Below are 22,995 nucleotides of genomic sequence, written 5' to 3'. Positions count from 1 at the left end.
GCAGAGGGAACCAAGCATTCGTGACTAGAGAGTGACTATTTTTTACAATTTCTACACTTACTTCATTATAGACGAATATTTCTGGGTAATTTATTTACATTCTTAACATACTGTAGAATTGTTCCATCAGTAACTCTGTGAAATATATATCTCTTTCCTAACAGATAGTTGTATACAGAAAGAACGACAGTACGTCTTCTACCTTTCCCAGAAAAGTGAGATGTTGGACGATCAGATGAGCACTCTCGGTTTTGCCTGCTCCACTTTCCCCACTGATGATTATACACTGAGAGAAAAACGCATTCACTTAATCAAAGATTTTTCACTGTGTATAAAAGGCATCAAGACACTGATATATCCTGTACCTTGTCAAATCAAGAATTACTGGCATCCCTTAAGCGAACAGCCAAAATGGATGAATACAATAAAATGGGAAATAATTATTCCCCCCCCCCCCACTTAAATAATGGAGAAATAAAAACAGAAAAATATTCTTAGAATAGCTTTTAAGTAAGATCTCTGAAAATCTTATAATATTTTAATCCAAAACCTGTTCGTCAGGAGGGAAATATTTGCTTGTAGCACTTTCATCAGGATAATGACCCCAGTTACACATAGCACAACATTGAACGGAGAACGGTCACATGCACAAAATCAGAAACACTAAAGATCTGATATCGTTGGTCATTAAAAAGTCTTTAACATGTGTGTTCAACATTACAAGATTCTTAAGGATTAGAGCGATTGTTCATTCAAAGGAAGGCTTAGGCTTAAGGCGTTTCCAAAACATAAGCACCGTCATCTGAGCAGTTTTTGAATCTAGAATACATGTATCTTTTGCTGTCCTACATATTCCATAATCCTATGTGTCAGAAACCCTATAAAAGAGGAAAATGTGTATGAGAGAGAGGAAACAGTCTGTGGAAAAATTTGTTATTTGTAAATTATTTGCTCTATTTTATATAACAATTATTTATTCCATCTCACCTCATTGACTTTCAGATAAGTGACCATTGATGTATTACAGGTAGCTTCATAGATACTGAAGCACTGCCTTATAAGATAACTGACTCACGAGACAGCATGAACAACAAGGTAAGCCTTATCTTTTAGACACAACTTTTAACCATAGGAGTATTTCAATACATTTAAAAGGCATGTCTTGGACTATTCTGCATCCTTCATTTTTTGTTTAAGCTGAAATTTGCTCATTGCACAAGTTGTTCATGTTAGATTTTCATTTCTGTTCACTGTTCATAAAAGGAGCTAATAATTCTGGAGTTGATTGTAGACAAGTATTAAGAACTGAAAGTATATACCTGGTCTTTGCAGAATGTTACCATCCCTTGATAAGCTGCATCAGCAGTGGCAAATATATGAGGAGGATTATCTGAGCGCTTTGCTCCATGATACAGCTTAGAGAACTGTACAGAACAGGGAAAAGACAAAACCTTTATCGTGGCAGTTCAGTAACTGGCCATTTGAAGTTCTCTCATGTGCAGTATAATAGCCTGTGAATTATATGTGATATCGTATATTCGTATATGATATCAATCAGCTAGCTAAATGTCATTAGTTTTTAAAAAACACATTTAAGCAAGCTGAAAGAGCAATGCATCATATGTGTTTAGAACGCTGTGCCAGAACCTGTGGCGAGTAAATGTTCAGAGCCTGGAACGGGTTCAGCGCGATGAGGATGTCTCCAACATAGGTGTATATCTGCAGTTCGTCATAGCGCCTCTGAAGATGTGTGATTATAGTTTCCTGAGAAAAGCAAAAATCAAGAAATATATATTAGAAATGACATATTATGAGTATTAAATCATTATGCAATTATATCATTACAGTGAACTTTTAAGTGAAGATTTTTTTGTTTTTGTTTGTTTGTTCAAAATTTACGAGTTTGGTCCAAAGGCATCCTGATTTTCAAAACATCTCTCAACTTACCCTGACAGAAAGTGAGGGCCAAAACATTGCTAACAAACCTCAGAAAAGGGCAGGGCTTCCAAAGAGTGTTCATTAATATCCAAGAGCTCAGAACATTGACAGACTCATCTGCCATTTTTATTATTACTATTTTGGAGACTGTTCCAGTATACTCTGATGGCTAAATGCAGAGCTAATACACACATTTGTGTAAAGACTAGCCGATCTAATGGAGTTTTTTTTGCTATTTTTCATCTGACCAGCAGCATCCCCCTCCTTCATGCCCCACTTGCCTTAAACTTATATAGTATTAGAGTAACATTAGCTTTGTGCTCAGTATTTTTCCCCTAAGTACTTGCAGAGTGTAACTTCAAGTGGACTATATAGTAAATTGTTTTTCAGCATATTAAATATAAGATAAATCAGACCTCATCTAAAGCCTCCAGGTTCACCAGGTCATCATCAGGAAAACTCTCAATCAGCAGTGTTTTACGTGTATTGATCCGTTCATGCCTATAAAGATAGGAGTATAACTCAATTGTAGTTACAATATGCAATCGATGCATACACAAAATCAATGTCATTTTGAGCCGAGTGGTCAAGTCCACATGGGTTTTTAGTCTATTACAGTTTACCCCTGTATGGAGCAGGAGATTAACAGAGGACCAGCTGGTCCATTCGCAAAAACAGAACAAAGCCCTAAGGCCCTCAGCTAGCACAGTGTGAGGATATGCTGTACTGTGATCAGGGGAAAGGGAGAGAGAAGGACAGAGACAGAAATGCTTCAGAAAGGAATGGAAAATGTGTGTGTTGGACTGCATGAGCTAATCGGTGCTCTGCAAAAGGTTATTGTAAGTGCAAATATCTTGAATATAGTCAAATATACCTAATATTACTAGCAACATGATTGCAATAAACCAAATATTAAATAATTAATCCTCTCTTCTATATGTTTTCTATAGGTTTTTTCCAGTAATTCCAAGCATTTTTTATGCATTTATGGAAAAAAGCAAAATCATCTTCCACATGAAGAAATAAAAGCAAACTTTAAATTAAGATTATTTAAATTCTTATTTTTTTTTTTACCTTTTTTCTTTTACTTATTTCAGAGTTATAATATTAAATACATTTGACTACATTTTTGATATTTTCAAGACATTTTAAATACTCCAAGTGATTAAGTGATGAAAGTTATGCATTAACTGTTAATAGTTAAACAATTTAAAGACGCAGTTTATTATATTGAAAACTTTTGAGACATATTTTTGAATATAACGTCATTAGATACGAAAAGAAAAATAGGATCTGCAGTACTGTGCAATTAATATAGCCAGTTTGTTTTCATACAAGGTGTCTTTACTTTTTTCTGGCCCTGATATACAGTAAGTTCCACACAAGCAGGATCAACGTTGCTTAGCCCTGCCTCTTTTTTATATAAGGCATCTCAGAAAGTGTTTAAGAAGAGTGTAGGTTATTTAGGGGAATCATCTGTCAGCGTATTAATTGCATTCACAGCCACAAGGGGGCTCTAAAAATATCAAACCACTCCTTTAAACAATTACTTCAACACATTACACACTAATATAACACACAAATCAAAGTATATTTACTTTGCTAAAATGCAGTAAGTATATGTGCTTTCTTGTGTATAGCTCATGCATTGTCTCTGTTAAATTCACTGGAAAAGGAGATTGTGAGTTTCTGTTCCTCTCTTCAGCAGAAAATGCTGCCTGAGTCTATACCTTCATCTATTGCACATGAAATCTGTGACCTATAACTACAGCCCATTATGTGAGTGTGTGTATCACAGTGTGCATGTGATTATCTACTTTTTTGTCACCTCCTTAATTTGTTCCCTGACTTCAGTATCTATACTGTGAGAGCAAAGACTTTTCCATGACAAGCCTATAATCTTATTAGGACCTTTCTCTTTCTGTCATTCTATCTGTCACTTTGACACTCTGTGGAAGGATAAAAGCAAATGTTTCCACCGTTCTCACAACAAAGGAAGTAATAGCCATGTTTACTATGTCTTTGGGTCAGTCTTACTTAGCTTGGCTCTTACACACTGAAGTAAATGCTCCTTGCACAAGCTTAATAAGAAAACAAGCCTGTAGATTTTCCTATAGCCTAGAGCTTGCACGGTCCATGTATTTATATGTATTTAGTAATTAAAAGAAGCTAGCATGCAGTATGTCAGCTTCCTAAAACATACAGGTGACATAACTATACTTGATCATACAGTATACTATACAGCCCAGAAACACTGTTTCTAATACACTCTTTAAAGTAGTACTCTCTATAGTTGTTGATCTTAAGCTCACCACTAATTAAATCTTGTGTGGATGTCTAATAGGGAACAGAGATGTATGTTCTAAAATAGTCTGCTGTATAATAAGGTTAGTGCTAACAGCGAGTCTGATTAAAGTAAACTAGTGTCTGAGATGATAAACATCCTCACAGACCATATCTTTACATTCTCGTCACTCAAGCGCACTGGACTGGTTTGTTATAGACAAGCAGTGCTGCTGAATCATATTACATTCTGCCCCCTTTTGGCTCTAAAAAATACAGCACCATCTGTAGAAGGCTTAACACTCAATATTAAGGTCAGAGATAAAGAAGACACATATTGCAGTAGTATCAACGGTAAAAGACAAGACAGAAAATCAATAGAGTGGACCACAATATCAGATTCACGCAATGTGACATACTATGGATTTTGATATCAACTTGATAGTCTTAATCCAAAGCATTTCAAAATTTTTCATTATTCAAAAGAACATGTGAGAAGGTATTGTATATAACTCTTGGGTGATATCTGAGGAGGAGAACACGTACTTGGTCCTGGTCCTGGTCTTGGAGCCGGCGTTCTGTTGGTCCTGTATGAGAGCCGAGAGCTGTTTCCTGAGCGCAGCATCTCTGCCGTGAGCCTGCTTAATAAAGGGGTGTTCCAGCAGATGGGTGACTGAAGGACGTGCCTCGAAATCTTTTATCAAGCACCTAAAAAACAAGGAGAAATAACAGAATAGTAAACCAGAAAAAAAAAAAATAATAACACTGTTGAAAATTATATAAATTGGTCCTCGCTGTGAACACAGAAGCTTGAATTAAATATGAACAGTTTAAAGGATGTACTGAGACACCTGTGCATCCTGCTGTGGCCCGAGTCAGATCTAGACTGGAGCTGGGAAGTGGCTGAGAGATCACTATAAGACACACACTCCTATATCTCTCATAGAAACACAGGGGAAAGAAAACAGTCTTATCCTCTAACTCCAGTCCGGCTCTTGTTGACTTACTAACATTTCAAATATCAGTTTACAATTCATTGACCTGTATGCACAGCACCAGATAACCTCCTGGACAATGTGAGGCTCACCCTATGTACAGTACAGCACAGAAGTATAGATCATATGCTGTTTGAACATCTACAATGTCACATACTGACCAGTAATAGGCTAATCATTTGGCACACAAATCATAAAAATCTCATATGGATTAGAAGTTCTTAATGATGCTTTTAACATACATCATTTTAATAAAAGTGTCGAAATGATTTTTCTTTCTTTTACAGGCTTATATTAAACCTATTCAATTCATGTGGAGCCCCCTTGGAGAAGTATAGATTTATTGGAAATAAATACAAGAGGGAAAAAAAACTATTGACTCGAATATGTATATAAACACCTATGGAAATACCATTCAAATATATAAACATATTTGAACCTATCGCTGACCAACAATAGCACAATTACTTTGAAAGGACTGAAGTAAGACAAATCACAGGCATCTAAATCACACTATCTTAATCTACACTGAAATTCAGCCTGCATGCCTGTCACTTGCACCCTTTCTGTGTGTGCCATTAGAACGTTAAATCTCCACCATTAGTGCGGTGGCTCTAACAGCAGGGCCGTGCTGATAGGGAAGAGCAAGCTGTTCCACAGCACAATTACTGACACTGCTGATGCATTTATTAGCCAGGAACAACACACTCCTACAATTAGAAGAGGGAGGTGTCCAATAAACAGCCTGCACCACCTGATAACATTGTACAGAGCTTTAGTTAGAGGAAAGCAGACAAACAATTTGACTGATCCCCATTTTTCCATAAAGTATTGGTTTAGATATTAAAGTGTTTTTTAAAAGCCTCTCTTGAAGAAGAATTGCATTTAATACAAAACAGCACAAACAGACAATGTGTAGTTTCTTAGGCAACTGCAGATTATTTCCTTCTCTAGATAATTATGCACACAAATTAAGCATTTGTTTCGTCGTGTACTTTCAGAAAATTTACCGATCAACGTGTTTGAACACAAAGATAACAGTTATGCAGGAGAATCAGTAAACGTCAAGTATTATGAATCTGTTAAAGAAGTGAATTGCCAGACTGCCCAGAACGACGTGAAAAGCATAAGTCTGCTGCAGATTATTAATATGACGCATTAGTCTTTCATTTAATTCATCAGACAGACCTGCCTCACCGACAAATTCACAAGAAATACAAATTAATGAGTCAATTTGGTTCCTGCTGTGCACACAATTATTTCGGTTTTTAAATGTCTTTGTGAACCCAGACACATATTGCCCAAACCTACCCCTCCTCCATACACATGATCACAAACCATCCACCTACTGAAACACACACACACAATCAACTTCCATAATATGAGCATATACTTATTAATCTTCTTACTCTACTCACCATTTCTCTTTATTTGCAAACTCTGGTAAGAAAGAACTCATATATTTGGTGAGACCACGGTGGGTGCAGTGTATCCCTGAATGTTTTACTCTTACAGTAATATTCATAACTCTTCTTGCCATGATATATAGTGAAAATTGTAAAATCGTTCTGCCATGAAAATGGTTTACATTTATAACGCAGCTTTATCAGCAACCAGCGATATTAATAATGGAGAAAGTAATATATAACCCCTCTTGCTGCAAACTCAGGAATGGATTCATTTTAAATTTGCATTTAGTCATTTGCCAGATGATATCATCCAAAAGAAATTAGAAGTGAGGCAATCGTTCCTATATTGAAATGCTGGATGTAATATGCATTTAGAATCTATATAAGTGCATAATAATTAATATGTCTTCATAAACATTACACTGCTACCTTTCTGATAACTTGGGTTCATTTGTAATTATGCAACTGCTTATTAATTGAAGAAGAAAAAAAACAATAGCCACCAAGATTGAGAAAGTTTAGGAGTATAGGAATATGTGAAAGGTCTGAATACTCACTGAGCAATGAAGTGACTGAAGCTTCTGCACCACTGATCTGCATGGCGGAGTTTAGGAGGTGGGTTTCTGCACACACCACACACACACACACACAAACACACATACACACACACAAACACACACACACACACCACACACACACACCACACACACCACACACACACACCACACACACACACACACACACACACACACACACACACACACAGAGTGAGTAAGAGAAAAAGAGATATAACAGTGCTGTCATCACCAAATACTCTCTCTACATAAGTATAAATCAAAAAAGTTCTTGAAATCTAAATTAATCTGGAAAAGAATAAGAAATTAAGAAATTATTCTGTGAAGGTGCCATGAGGCTACAGTCTAGACAAAATATAGCCTCTAGGTGACATACTGATTAAGAATTCCCAAAAAGAAATTACATTTCATCATGCTTTAGGCTGGCCTCTTTTTTCAGTACTGTACAATATTCTACTCTACTATATCTTTAGCAGTCTTTACAGGCTTCACAATACACACACACACACACACACACACATTTCTGATTGGTCATTAGGTGTTGATTAGTTTTCTATAATAGCAGCTCTGACAGCAGGTCCAGCTGTATGGTTTAGGTCTATTAATACACTCTTCTTGTTTCTTGAATGACAGATTCTCCACATAATGCATGTCTAATTATATATCGTTTTAAGTAAAATATCCAATTGCTGGATAATCCAAGTGCACAAAATATGGTGATGGTTTCAATAAGTAAAGGTTTATTTAACGATTAAATTATTTAACAATTATACAGTTTGCCGTTTCCGTTTCTCAAGAACACAAGATGCAGGGTTTTCTCTTCAGAGAGAGAGAGAGAGAGAAAGAGAGAAAGAAGATAGCATGAGAAAGAGAGAGAGAGAGAGAGAGAGAGAGAGAGAGAGAGAGAGAGAGAGTGGAGGCTGGTACAGGAACATCTGTTCATAGCTGCTATAATGTAAGAAATGTCAGGATCTACATTTTGTGGACATGGTGCAATATTGCATTGCATTCCATTGATTAAAAGCGTGACACGTTACTCATTAATAAATTCAAATGTGTAAACATAGTCAAACTTTTTTGGTATAAGAAATGTAAGTGTGTGATGTGCTGTACTGGAAAATAATCCACTTTTTAAACCGTTGGCTAGGCTTTCTTCTTTCTTCTGTAAAGATCATGTTGAGTAAGGAGCCAGGTCAACAAACACAGTGGTAAAAGCAGTCAGTCTGCCGAAAGATGTCTAAAATGTTGCTAGCTGTGTGATTGCTCCACACAGTCAATGTCAGTCTTCATGCATTGCATAGTGAAATGGACATAAAACCTAATCTAATCAGATTGCAGTTATAATCACCACAATAAACCTGCAGCCCAGCTTGGAAGGAAATTCTCACTTTTTATGATTTTAAAATGCTAAAATGTTCATTCTGGGTGAGATACATAAAAACATGAAAAAGAAAAAAAACGAATTTTGGTTCCTATTTTAAATATATACAGTACAGTAAAAACACGTGCATCTCTAAGAGGTGTTTAACTCCAACACTTCTCAGAGATTTAATGAATCATATCTGGTTGATATTGGCTTAAATCAAGATTGTGGCACTGAGCCACAGAAAGATAATGAGAATGATTTTGGGAGCGGAGCAGTGAGTGCTTAAGTACTAGAGGCTGACTTTGGGTGTGGGCCAGGCCTGAAGCACTCCAGTGGAAGATGACAAATGAGCTGAGGCTCGCTGTGTCTGTCACACAGCATCTGCCACAGTGTGGCCGAGTTATGAGAGCAAATAATTCTCCTGTCAGCAACCTGAGAATGGCTCCATCCATCAGCAGACAAACACACAAAGGCAAGCCACATACTGTACAGTACAGGCTCTGCTGGACTCTGGTGTTTCATACGAACACTAACAGTATATGAACTGGTATGCTTAGTGGAAGCATAGAGAGTGACAGAACAAGCTCTAGCAATGATGACTGTAAAAATGTGTCACTCAATGCCAAAGTGTCTTCAGCATGACACTTGAAACAAGTGACTTTGGGAAACTCCGGATCAAGTCAAAGTGAGCAACCCGGCTAAAATTTTGGAGGAATATAGAACTGACAACGCATCAGTACACTGTACCCGAGGCTAATGAAAGCTCTAAGACTGGAAAGATTGGATTTTCTAGTTACTATTTCCACAAACTTAACTGACAGACAGCGATTAAATCCCTTATTCCCTTATTTTCTACCACCACATTTCCCATATATTCGTGTTTTTCAATACGTCATCCTACTTTAACACTGATTGAAGGCTAGATCCAGGGTGCTGTACAGGTTTAAAGGAAGACGCACTACTTAAAGACACGTCCTCGCTCCTTTTCATCATAAACTATCCGTGAGAACAAAGCAGTCAGGCATATATAAACGAAAACCCTGTTAAGCACCGTTTTCCTTTTTTTCTAAGAGTAAATCTGTCGTCCTCGGCTGCTCTAAGTCACCCCATCCTTTGATAGAAATGCAGACAGACAGTCCTCTCTGAAGAGCAGATCAAAGGAGAATAACTGACTCCTTCAACGCAAACTATAATGCGAGCCCGCAGCGATGCTCTCGCCTTGATGTTGCACTGCCACGGCAAGCCGCTTCTACATAACAAAGTGAAGCCAGCGTGGCTGATGGCACTGCTCAACATCCTTATTGTGCTGTGTAAATTCCGTCAAGGCTTCTCCCCTTGCCGCCTGTTTGTGAGACAGCATGTAAACAGGAGCGGTTTGTTCTAATCAAGGTGCAGAGCTGCTAAATGCATGTCATAGAGCGTGGTGCCAAACGCAGGCGCCGTCAGCAATGGTGCTCAAAACATCAGTTAGTTACACTCCAGATGACAAGCTGAAAGACACACAAAAACACACAGATGCCTCACACCCAGGTCAGACAGTATACAAACTGACAGAGATAAAGCAAACATGAATGAAAGGAGAAATTTCCCACCAAAAGCCCTGTGTTACAGGTTTGTATCCTCACTCCATATGCTTATGACTGTGTTATAAATGACCAGACCTAAATAAGCACAAACAGAGGCTGCTCGGTACTCATCACACACTGAAAATTCACTTCAGCCAGCATAAAGATGTCTTTCCACTCAGTCTGCAAACTCAAAGCTAATGCAAGCATACATATTTAAATATATATAGCAATACACAGAAACCCAGACATAATAGTTTGTGTAATACAAACACCAGAAATGCTTATTGTGTCATGCACACTTCAGTGTTTACATGTCTTCTTTTTTTTTTACACACATATAAATAAAGGCATCGATAATTATAAAATTACTTCAAAAAAACACTCCAGTAGGTAAGAGACACTCACAGCCACACAAACAAAAGTCAGAAAGTCCAGCACCATCCTGAGCTGTCCATGACACATGAGCCAGTAGACATTTTGTCAATAGCAATCTGCTACATAAAAAGGGCTGTGCAATATTTCTGAACTACCAAGCAACCCGGGTGGCTCTTTAGTGATTATTTCTGAGAAAAGCTTTGAGCAAGCCACTAAAAATAGACCGTAGGTCTGTGCAGAAACAGTGTAACCATCTGTGAAGAGCTTGCATCAATTGGTCTAGTGACAAAACAGCCTGCTAACAATATATTAATCTTTATTGTTTTGTGGCATTTCATATATTCATAAAAGACTATAAATTTCACACAAGGCGTATCTATTGTGGCCCTTATATTAATGTTAAAAATTACTAAGAGAGATCATATTTTTATTACTTGGATGTTTGACTCCATTTGTAGCAGTAATATGGAATATTATTATGGAATATTACTAACTCCAGAGGATTCTTCAACTTCTAAACTGTCTAAGTTTATCTTATTTAATGCAGTGCATCTAAATGCATTGCCTTAGGTTTCCCTGCATTTACATTTATGACATTTGGCCTTATCCAAAGCAACGTACAAAAGAGCTTTGAAGTCTCCATCAATAAATATATCACATATTACACATTTTAGAGTTTTACCTGTGCTAACACACCCACTGTTGGAGGTGTGGAGCAGAAGGAGCAGATTAACTGATGAGATGATGCAGGTTTGGTGAATCGGGGGAACCAATAAGACCTGACATATAGGAGGACTCTAGGAGAATGTCTCATCTTTATGGCTAGGTGATCACATAGAGCATGAATACTGCTGCTGCAAATAATGTTTACATAACATAATGGCCACTGCTAGTTGCAATCAATTATTCTTTTATTGGTTTTTAAATGCTTTATGTTACTCTCATTTGAAATAATCATGGCTCTTATAGCATTTACGTCTGCCATCGACACTGAGGAGATGAAAACAGGCAGATGTTTTGAAGCTCTGTGTCAGTCTATGTGAGAGAACATAAAAAATAAATAAATAAATACATAGTGCAAAATAGGCACCATGCTATACAATTTCTAGATATCTGCATATTGTGTGTGTATGTATGTATATATTATATATATATATATATATATATACATACACACACATACACACACAAAATAAATTAGAATGTTGAGAAAAAAGTTCATTTATTTCAGTAATTCAAATAGTGAAACTCGTGTATTATATAAATTCACAGACTGAAGTAGTTTTTCTTTGGTACTTTTAATTGTGATGATTTGGGCTCACAGTTAACAAAAAACAGTTAACTTTGAATACTTCATAAGACATTTTTAGTGAATTGTTGGCCTTCTGGAAAGTATGTTCATTCACTGTATATATACTCAATACTTGGTTGGGGCTCCTTTTGCTTTGATTACTGCCTCAATTTGGCATGGCATGGAGGTGATCAGTCTGTGGTATTGCTGAGGTGGTATTGAAGCCCAGGTTTCTTTGACAGTGGCCTTGAGCTCATCTGCATTTTTTGGCCTCTTGGTTTTTCATTTTCCTTTTGACAATACCCCATAGATTCTCTTTGCTGGCCAGTCAAGCGCACTAACGCCATGGTCATTTAACCAACTTTTGGTGCTTTTGGCAGTGTGGGCAGGTGCCAAATCCTGCTGAAAAATGAAATCAGCATCTTTAAAAAGCTGGTCAGCAGAAGGAAGCATGAAGTGCTCTAAAATTTCTTGGTAAACGGGTGCAGTGACATTGGTTTTTAAAAAACACAGTGGACCCACACAAGCAGATGACATTCAACCCCAAATCATCACAGACTGTGGAAACTTAACACTGGAATTCAAGCTACTTGGGCTATGAGCTTCTCCACCCCTCTCCAGCCTTGAACACTCACTCTCTCACTCACTCATCTTCTACCGCTTATCCGAACTACCTCGGGTCACGGGGAGCCTGTGCCTATCTCAGGCGTCGTCGGGCATCAAGGCAGGATACACCCTGGACGGAGTGCCAACCCATCGCAGGGCACACACACACTCTCATTCACTCACGCAATCACACACTACGGACAATTTTCCAGAGATGCCAATCAACCTACCATGCATGTCTTTGGACCGGGGGAGGAAACCGGAGTACCCGGAGGAAACCGCCGAGGCACGGGGAGAACATGCAAACTCCACACACAAGGCGGAGGCAGGAATCGAACCCCGACCCTGGAGGTGTGAGGCGAACGTGCCACCGTGCCCCCACAGCCTTGAACACAAAAATACAAAACTTGCTCTTATCTGAAACGAGGACTCGACGTTTGTCTGCTGAGAAACAGTCCAGTTCTTCTTCTCCTTAGCTCAGCTAAGACACCTCTGATGTTGTCTGTGGTTCAGGAGTAGCTTAACAAGAGGAATACGACAACTGTAGCCAAATTCCTTGACACGTTTGTGTGTGGTGGCTTTTGATGCCTTGACCCCAGCCTCAGTCCATTCCTTGTGAAGTTCACCCAAATTCTTGAATGGATTTTGCTTAACAAGCCTCTCAAGGCTGCGGTTCTCTCAGTAGGTTGTGCATCTTTTTCTTCCACACTTTTTCCTTCCAGTCTACTTTCTGTTAACATGCTTGGATACAGCACTCTGTGAACAACCAGCTTCTTTGGCAGTGATTGTTTATGGCTTTCCCTCATTGTGAAGGGTGTCAATGATTGTCTTCTGGACAACTGTAAGATCAGCAGTCTTCCCCATTATTGTGTAGCCTAGTAAACTAAATTGAGAGACCATTTTGATGGCTCAGGAACCTTTGCAGGTGTTTTGAGTATGTCACCATATTCTCACAATTAAAAGTACCAAAGACTTAAACGACTTCAGTCTGTGTGTACCGAATTTATATAATACACAAGTTTCACTATTTGAGTTGAATTACTGAAATAAATGAACTTTTTTATTGAGCTGCACCTGTATATAGAATCATTACATTATAAATGTCTCACGTGGAAGTTGCACATGTTTAGCATGTTATCTATTTCTGTCATTTAATGCTTTAGATTATTATACTGTATTATTACAATATTGTATTGTAATTATAAGGTTGAATTGTTCATCCAAAATGAGTTCTTCTTATAAATGTTATGTACATTCCACATAATATAGGTGAGCGTTTTTATACCAAAACATTGCTTAAAAGCATGTAGAAAAATATTAAAGCACATACTGTGATGTTCTCCATCAAAACTTTACAGCTCAATATCTTAGAAGTGCAGAAATTCTGGAGTCTATGTATTATTAAATAACTGTGCGTACTTTGTGAGCGATGATAAAGACAGTCAACAGCTCAGCAGCCCAGTGTCTGAGAATGAATAAAATATGCTTTAACAGAATGCTATAAAAATCTAAAAAAGGTCCAGTCATATTATTAAATGTTTCTGAATCTGATTTACAGCAGGACAGGGGAAATAAATAGTGTCATGTAACTGTGTCATGTCAATGAATAGTGTCAGTAACTAATGCATTAGAAATCTATGCATCTATTCATTCAGTCTGCAACCTTGGTGGAAGTCAGTGTACCATAGTCACAGATGTCCTTCATTATAAGGGGAAACACCTCCTACTGACAGAATAAAGTCTCCACACACCCACTCGTAATATCAGTGTCCGAGGTCAGCCCAGTAAGGGAGTGTGTGTGACCACGACAGATGACATGTTAACAGAATCATTTCACACTTCAGTGCACACACAGACACACACACAGACACCTATTTATTCAGACGTGGCCTTGCTAAAGGTCCTTATTCCACTGATTTATGTGTCCAAGCCGAGAATCTGTTCTCATATCAGGAAAAAAAAATTAAGAAAGAGAAAGGGAGCAGGATAGACAGAGGTGGAATTAGCATCTAGGAAAAGAACTCAACATGGGATAAGTCATTTGTCAGATTTTAGTTTTAAAAGTTTCATTCATAATCATTGCACTTTATTATCCATTATATTGAAATTATATTATTCTAAGTAACCAGTTTACCAGGAGATCTGCTGATAGATGATGTTATGGACCATCATGGCGTTCACTAGACAGTTCACATGTTTGGATGTTATCCGGACTAAAGGTGTGTGTAAGGTTAGCGTCAAACCAGCAGCTGAGGGCCCTCATCTCGTGTGGGCTTGTTGAGGGCCAGATAACATTGTGCAGGGTGCAGGGAGTGACAGCCTCATCTCAATGAGAAAAGAAGAGGCTAATCACACATGCAAATTGCAATCAGAGGGTGCAGGCATGCTGCATTGTGTGAGATAATGGTGTGATTGTAGGGATGACAGGTCAAACGCTTTCACCATCAAAGCATTCAAATAATCATTAATCAGGACAATGTGTAGGGACAGATTTTCTGATTGGGTAAAAAAAAGCAAAAAAATGGCAAACTAAATTGATCTGACTTCAGTGGGACTGAATCACACACTGAAAATTAAAATCCATCCCAAACACAAAAACAATTGTCAAATCTCCTTTTAATCCATCGTAAACCCCCCCATGCATTCCTTAAGTTAAAAAGGCTGGGGTTAGAGTTAAGGTTAGCATCAGCGCTTGGACAGGATCCTCTAACACCTTCACCAGGGCGTTTTATAAGAACCCGGTTCTCTATCCACACATCATTCACTCCATCACTCCCTCTCTGTTTTCCCAACCAATCTTCTTTTTCCTAGACTCCTCTATCTGGTTGGATGTGTGCATGGTGCCCTCTGCTGCCTCACCTTGGTATTTTAAACAGAGCTTTTACAGGATGCAACTCAGCCAGTGGTGGATCTCCATCAGCCAGCTCAATAGCAGTGATGCCCAGAGACCACACATCACAGCGGGCATCATACGAATAATCCAACTGCTGCTCACATGCAATTACCTGTAGAGGAAAACATTTCAGTCCCAGTAGCATTACAGTATAATGCTACTGGGTATAGTAATATTGTATAATTTATATTTGCATAATGTTTATCTATGGGAGCCATAATGAGGTCTAACTGGTATAATATAAAAATTACCAAATTACTATTGTTTTGTTCTTGACATTTAAAATCTTTCCACTTTGTTATTGTTTTATTTTTATATTAAACTGCAGTTTTTCTTCCTCTGGGCTATAAAAGGCTCATCGTGACCAATCGTGAAACAGAAGAGACGCTTCAGCAGACTGAATTCTAATTGGCCTGGAGGCCAGACCCCCTCTAGCCCAATCATCTCGCTTCACTACCGAATAGCACAAGAAAGGCTCTCAGCTATTAACCTTCACACAACCCCCACTGAGCCCACACACACACACACGCACACACACACACACTTTTCAATCAAAATGCAAACTATCCTACTTTTAACAATACTTCATTAACACACAGCTTTATAACTATATTCAGCCACCCAAAAAAATACTGTATTGCAGTGTGTACTGTATATAAGTGAACAGGACAGAAATGGAGAGTGAAAGAGTGAATGGGAGGAGATACCTCAGGAGCCATCCAGAATGGCGTTCCCACTGACGTGTTCCTGTGCAAGCGTGCACTCGACAGCTGAGCCGACACACCTGCAAAAGACATGCATATTATGGTGATGACATTCATATTCCACAGGGGAAAATGTGTAATAATCTTCAATGAGCTCTTGACCTCTGTTATCCCCAGCCCTGTTTAAGTCAACGTTGAAATAAATTATCATGGATTATAATTTATTATTGTTAAAAGGCAAGTGGTGTGTAAAAAAAAATCTTCATATTTAAAATCTGATATGTAAATAATTGCATAGGCTTACAAAAAAATTTGCTCATAACTGACATTTAAAATTGTCGCACTCCACATCAAGGTCGTTCGCCAGTTAACAGTAGTCCTACCACAAATTCTGATTCAGTTGTATCTTCAAAAATATGAACTCATTAAGATTTGCAGTCATATGATATCATGTGAAAGCCTGAGATTTACACTCCTATTAAGGATTCAGTCAGATACACAGATATCTGTTAACAGACAGACATCTTTTAAGCAGAGGTCCATAATTTGATATGGCACAATGCCATGGCCCAGTGAACTAGCAATCATTGTCACCATCATGGCTATCATCATCATTGTTTGTAATAAAAAGCAGCAGCTTTATCACCCTGCAGGGTCCTATTTCCCACCTCACACACACCCAAACATGCCTCGGGCAAGCAAGTCATTCCCCCCTCCACACACACACATATGCACACACACACATACACGTACACAAATGCACACACACACACACACACACAGACAGACACACACACACACACACACACACAGAGACAGACTCAGACACACACAGACAGAAACAGACACACCCACACACAGACAGACACATACACACACAGACAGACAGACACACACACACAGAAATAAAAGCTTGTGTCTGGATTCTCACTGTGCATGTTCAAAACAGAAGACAAAAATGTATGACAAAAATGAACAAACACAAAAACTATATTTCACTAATTTAAACAGTAGAGAGTTTCCTGTGTGCTACACCTAATGGTCCTGCTGCTAAATATAGGCCTGTGAATGTTACAGTGGAGGACTCTGTAGACCCAGAGTATGTAGCCTCTTAAAGACATTCTGTCAGCATGTCTAAGTGAAGAGCAACACGAAGCCGCAGGCTGTCAGTACAGAGTGAAACACAAACAGCCATTACCAAAATCCACCAGCTTGACACCTCCATCTGTGGTGAGCAGGATGTTGTTGCCCTTGACGTCTCGATGGATTATTCGGTTATTGTGCAGATGCTGCAGGCCCTGATGTGGAAAAGAAGAATTGGGAGGAATTAAAGAAGGGCTTAGGATCAGTGAATAGTTGATCTGAACAGTGATTAGCACACACTGTGTGATGCAACAGAGGGCATTTTATTTATTTAATTTAAATTTTATTTATTCACATAATCAAGTTTTATCCAAATTCTACTAATGACAAATTTATTTGGAGAGGAGCTGATTTATTTATGAACGGCTAAATTAAATTAGGGGCAGTGTTGGCGCAACTGGTTAAGGCTCTGGGTTGTTGATCGGGGTTCAAGGCCCAGCACAGCCAAGCTGCCACTGCTGGGCCCTTGAGCAAGGCCCTCAACCCTCCCTGCTCCAGGGGTGCTGTATCATAGCTGCCCCTGCACTCTGACCCCAACCTCCTCAGTTGGGGTATGTGAAGAAAAGAATTCCACTGTGCTGTAATGTATATGTGGCGATAATAAAGGCTTCTATGCCCCCTGTTCTATTAAGTGGGTTTAGCATTCGCCCTCAGAGAGTTGCTATATATTTTGTAAATCACTATGTTTATCTTTCAGAAATGAATTCAGTCCAGTTCAGCAATACAAATATATAATATAATATATGAAGTGCCTTAAAGTTGGTCTTATGATTAGGCCTCAACAGAGGTGGGTAGTAACGAGTTACATTTACTCCGTTACATTTACTTGAGTAAGATTTTGAAAAAATTATACTTCTAGGAGTAAGTTTTAAATCACTATACTTTTTACTTTTACTTGAGTAGATTTGTGAAGAAGAAACTGTACTCTTACTCCGCTACATTAGGCTACAATGAGCTCGTTACTTTTCTTTTCACCTCTTTGGTATTCTACGCATCAATTTTAATGTTTTATTTTGACAGAAACTTCCGCTAAGGCTTTACCACGTGACTGTTTCACCAATCAAATGGTACCCTACCAATCACATCTCAGCGGCGGGACGCGTTAGTTATAGCAACACAACAGTTTTGTCCAGTTCAGCTGTTTCGAGTTTTTTTATCTGCTCAACTTTACTCAGCGTCGCGAGAGCCGACAAACAGATGACATCAGACGTGTCGTTTCTTGCAGAGCCGAACACACATATTTAAAGTGATAGTTCACTCAAAATGAAAATTCTGTCATCATTTACTCACTCTCATGTTGGTACAAACCTGTATACATTTCTTTGTTCTGATGAACATGAAGGAAGATATTTTGAGAAACAAAAACAGCTTTGCAACCAGAAGCTTTAGCTTACCTGAAACTAAGGAAAGTACTAGAGGCTTTCTGAAATTAATTAAAGGAGTAGAGATGTATTTCATTATTATTGCCCTTTTCATCAAGGCATCAAATGTGCAACAATCACAAAACAAAAGAAATGAAATGTGTGTGTGTGTGTTTCCTTCTGTTGTTCTGTCACTGGAGACACACACACAGTTTATGAGAATTTATGGGCTGCCTTTGTTCTAGTTCTGCCTGGTAAAAAAGTATAAAGGTTTGGAAATTTGTTTTACTTGTGCATATTTATTTATTTTTATTATTATTTTATTTATTAAGTACTTGAATTTACCTGAATTATTTTAATTTAAGCTATTTTGTAATGAATTAATTTTAATTTATTTTATTGATTGGATGAGCCATAATTTGCCTAAAGATTATTTTGTATTTTTGTCTGTCTGATTGTTGTCTTGTGTTAAAAAAATAAATCAGACGTTACTCAACAGTTACTCAGTACTTGAGTAGTTTTTTCACCAAGTACTTTTTTACTCTTATTCAAGTAATTATTTGGATGTCTACTTTTTACTTTTACTTGAGTCATATTATTCTGAAGTAACAGTACTTCTTGTACAATTTTTTGGCTACTCTACCCACCTCTGGGCCTCAAATCATGTTTTTTTTCCTAAATCAGAAATGTTCATTAAAATGTCACTTAACAGTGGTTTTAATCACATTAGAAAAAGAATCCAGGACTATAAATTTAAGCCTAAAATGAGTTCTTCTGCAACAAGCTTAGGAAAAAGAGTTCATGACCCCTGAGGACATTGTAAGCCACTTACACAAAGGTTGATAGCTTCACATTGCTCCTGTCTCAGTCCATGTGATTCCTTTACTGTTTCTACAGCTGTGTCTGCGCCCCTTCTGTTCTCATGGCAGACTGCTGAGCCAGCCACCTCACCTACCCCTGCCCCTGCCCTGTGCTGTTAGCGGATTAACTCAGCAGTGAACAAATGAGTGAGTGTGTGTTCCTTACCAGCAGAGCACCACAGAGGATGTAAGAGATGACAGGCTCTTCCAGACGTTTTCCCCTCATCAGCAAACCCTTTATCAGTTCTGTTACTGAACCCCCATTACACAGCTGAGAGAGAATAAAACGCTCAGTGACTCCCTGTTCATTTCTGCTTTATTATTTATGACACACACACACACACACACACACACACACACACACACTTTACTTTCATCTATTACTATTATTTCTCCTGGGCAATCAGCAAAAAGAGTCAATTCTTCTAACCAACATAATTTAGAAGTGATATTTTACTAAACCTCTTAGAAACTCATAAAGCATGGCGCAAAGTTGTCAGAACAAAATATTAAAATATTTGCTTGCTTTATGTACATGTAAAAGATTTTCAGGGTTTCAGTTGATGGTTTAGGTTCTACTCATATCTCTTAACCCTCCAGGGCTCTATCGAAGCTTTCCATCAGACAGATCTACAAACCCTAAAAAAACAAACCCAAAATAGAAGCACCTTTCCAAATGATTGATACTGAGGTGTTCATGGTTTCTATGGTTACTTGAACACATTTGAGCTCAACAAGAAGGTGACCAACCTCTAGAACCAACCACAGCTGTCCTCCAGTGAACTCGTCAGCTTTGTAGAACATGCCAAGAAACTTTACCACATTAGGATGGTTTGAAAGAGAGCGCAGGATGTTGTATTCTGCCTCAATCTCCTCATCAACATCCTGAAGAGAGATGACAATTACATCTAAAAATCTGTCAACCTCAAGCCAGTTATTCTGTAAGCTTTCTTTAGTTTAGTTTATTTATTCATGAATTAACTGACACATTCAAAGCAATTAACAAATAAGGAAATACAACAAAGTGATTTATCAAGCAGAGGACAATACAAGAAGTGTACAAGATACAAGGTTGTAATTGAGTGCTAGAGTAGAGGTGTAAGAGCTAGTGTATATGTGCCTTCTTTACTCCTTCATTTATTTATATATGTGGGGACAAGTTAGTTTTAAGTCCAGGTGGGTTAATACAAATCACAAAGGTGACTAACAATTATTGGCAATGGATGTCTAATGTACTGTATGGAATAAGAGCAAAATCAGGCTCAGTTTAAAAAGAAGTGTGTAGCTACTGTGGTTTCATCCCCAGGTTACAGAGTTTTAGGCAGAGCTACTGCAGTGCTGACACACACTTGCTGACACACACCAAGAGTGAGTGAGACACAGAGAGAGAGAGAGTGAAGCAGAGAGAGAGAGCGAGAGAGAGCGTGTGAGTGAGAAAGAGAGAGAGAGAGAGAGAGAGAGAGTGCGTGAGTGAGTGAGTGAGTGAGTAAGTGAGGGAGAGATGGAGATAGAGAGTGTGAGCGTGTGTGAGTGAGTGAGTGAGACAGCGAGAAGCGAGAGAGAGAGTGTGTGCGAGTATGAGTGAGAGATAGTGAAGCAGAGAGAGAGCGAGAGAGAGAGCGTGTGAGTGAGAGAGAGAGAGAGAGCGTGTGAGTGAGAGAGAGAGAAGCAGAGAGAGAGATTGGATTTACCACTGATGCTAATTGTGAGATAAACCATACAGTTCTGAGCAAAAGCAATGCAATCTTTTATTTTATTTTTATTCCTCTGACTGTAAAAGTTCTTGAAAGTCAGAACTGATCTCACAGCAGTAAAAGGTAATTAAAAAGTAAATCAATGTTAATAAAAAAATAATTGGAATATATCCTGGCTCATGCATGAAGGCATAAGACACTAAAATAGAGAGATCTCTGTTCACAGGTATTGTGTCAGCAAACCTAAACACTGTGATTCTTTCATCACCTAATACAGTCTATGAATGACTTACATTAACAGGATCCAAAACCTTCGCCGCTGCTTGACGTCCATCTTTCTTGTTGGTGATTTTAAAGACTTTACCGTAGGTTCCCTCCCCAATGGTCTCCACAATATTCCAGTTGTCAGAGGGGTTTTCCAGCCCCTCCAGCCTGATCATGCTGGACTTGTATGGATACAGCCCATATAGTGATCTCCTGAACACAACAAACACCCGGAATCTCATCACAGCTCCAGTCGGAGTGGCAGTCAAATTAGTATACACAGAATATGCATACCCTTATACAGACCTTGTAATATCCAGATCAGAAAATAACAAGGAGAAACTGGAGCTTTCACTGTTATATTAGACGGACTGTGTTTGCAAAGCAGCATATACTCACAAGGAGAATGAAATCTTGCATTCGTTCATGTCTTCCGATGTGAAATAGAGTACTCACGATTCAGGTGATCATGGCAGACTATAAAAGCTAAACAAAGCTCATCTTTGACCCAAGAGAGAAGGACAGAAACCCAAAGGAGAGATACAGGCTGGACACTGAGAATTTTCTGTGGCATTAAGAGCTAAGCAATCCTTACTAATGGGTTTAAGGAAGATTACCTTTCCCTTAAAAGTGAAGGGACTTATAACCTACACACATCTCATTCTGAGTCAGACAAAACTTTCTCCGGGAATAAAGTTAGTAAATGGAAACGTAAAGCTACATCACAAAAGGTAGTCCGGTTGGTGTCTAGGGACTCAGGTCCGTCCTGTCACTAAGGTAATGTTTAGCGGAGCGTACACAGTGTTAAGTGAGACAGGGCCTTGGGTAGAAGAGGTGGACGCAGGAATTATCTCCGCATCACTTGAGTCAGTATAATACGCATCAAACCTGTAAGAGCAAGTGACAAGCCGAACATCTCAAACCAACGTGACTGATACTATACAATCCAAAAAATGTAATGCCAGATAAACTAGAGATGCATTTTTCTACTGCTGAGGATGCAGCACATATTGAAAATATGTTCTTGGATGTCTATGATGTATATGCGCACTGGTATGTGACCCTATGCTGCAGCTGCATTTGCTTAGGACGCAGGTTGAAGTGAAGAAGGTAAATGGTGCACGCTCAGCGACTCGGGCAGAATTATGAATCACACTGGAGGACAGAGTGAGTGATGGTGGGTGTTGAACTCTGGGAGATGGATATTTCATAGTTCTCATTTATTTGCTGAGAGGGACATGGTAAGTGCAGCCTAACCTATGACGGATGTCTCTAATGGCTCCATTTTTAGCTGGAAACAAACATTCAACAGTTATCCACAGGCTATCCAGAAAACACACTCTGTCCTCGAAGTAAAATCCATTAAGTACAGTACAGATGGAAAGCTCAAAATAAAGTTAAACCTGCTTAGCAGCAAAGCATATTCAGTTACAGGAAATGAAAACAATATAATACAATAAAAAAAATCAAGTAAGCTTAAATAAAATATTTGGAAATATGGCAATAAATCATCTTAACACGGTGGCCTCCATCACTGAGTGTCTCTGACACACTATTGTTTTTGCAAGAGAGTCACGTTGCTTGCAGCAGCTGTGTGAGCCCAGTGACAGGATCATCCGATACACCAATATTAACTTTCACAAACCCAGAGGCTACACTGTTCAAGGCGA

At 38.5% G+C, this 22,995-nt stretch overlaps 1 protein-coding gene across 1 annotated transcript in view; it reads right to left on the bottom strand.

The window, feature by feature from the left end:
• The window catches only part of myo3b (myosin IIIB), a 70,193-nt gene extending 47,468 nt beyond the window's left edge, over positions 1-22,725 (bottom strand). Inside the window, exons 1-14 of the mRNA XM_060877329.1 lie at positions 22,583-22,725; positions 21,725-21,826; positions 21,355-21,538; positions 20,118-20,252; positions 19,534-19,638; positions 17,202-17,301; positions 16,007-16,083; positions 15,266-15,411; positions 7,183-7,248; positions 4,768-4,929; positions 2,355-2,439; positions 1,648-1,764; positions 1,320-1,424; positions 203-286 (exon numbers count right to left, since the gene is read on the bottom strand). Of these exons, the coding sequence (XP_060733312.1) occupies positions 203-286; positions 1,320-1,424; positions 1,648-1,764; positions 2,355-2,439; positions 4,768-4,929; positions 7,183-7,248; positions 15,266-15,411; positions 16,007-16,083; positions 17,202-17,301; positions 19,534-19,638; positions 20,118-20,252; positions 21,355-21,538; positions 21,725-21,753 (1,395 nt within the window). The 5' untranslated portion in view covers positions 21,754-21,826; positions 22,583-22,725. The remainder of the gene's footprint in view (positions 1-202; positions 287-1,319; positions 1,425-1,647; positions 1,765-2,354; positions 2,440-4,767; positions 4,930-7,182; positions 7,249-15,265; positions 15,412-16,006; positions 16,084-17,201; positions 17,302-19,533; positions 19,639-20,117; positions 20,253-21,354; positions 21,539-21,724; positions 21,827-22,582) is intronic.
• Between the last annotated feature and the right edge of the window lie 270 nt (positions 22,726-22,995).

This window comes from Tachysurus vachellii, chromosome 8 (genome assembly GCF_030014155.1).
Source record: "Tachysurus vachellii isolate PV-2020 chromosome 8, HZAU_Pvac_v1, whole genome shotgun sequence".
Lineage (NCBI taxonomy): Eukaryota > Metazoa > Chordata > Actinopteri > Siluriformes > Bagridae > Tachysurus > Tachysurus vachellii.
The sequence above is the reverse complement of the archived record's forward strand: the minus strand, read 5'-3'. Positions and strand labels throughout refer to the sequence as shown.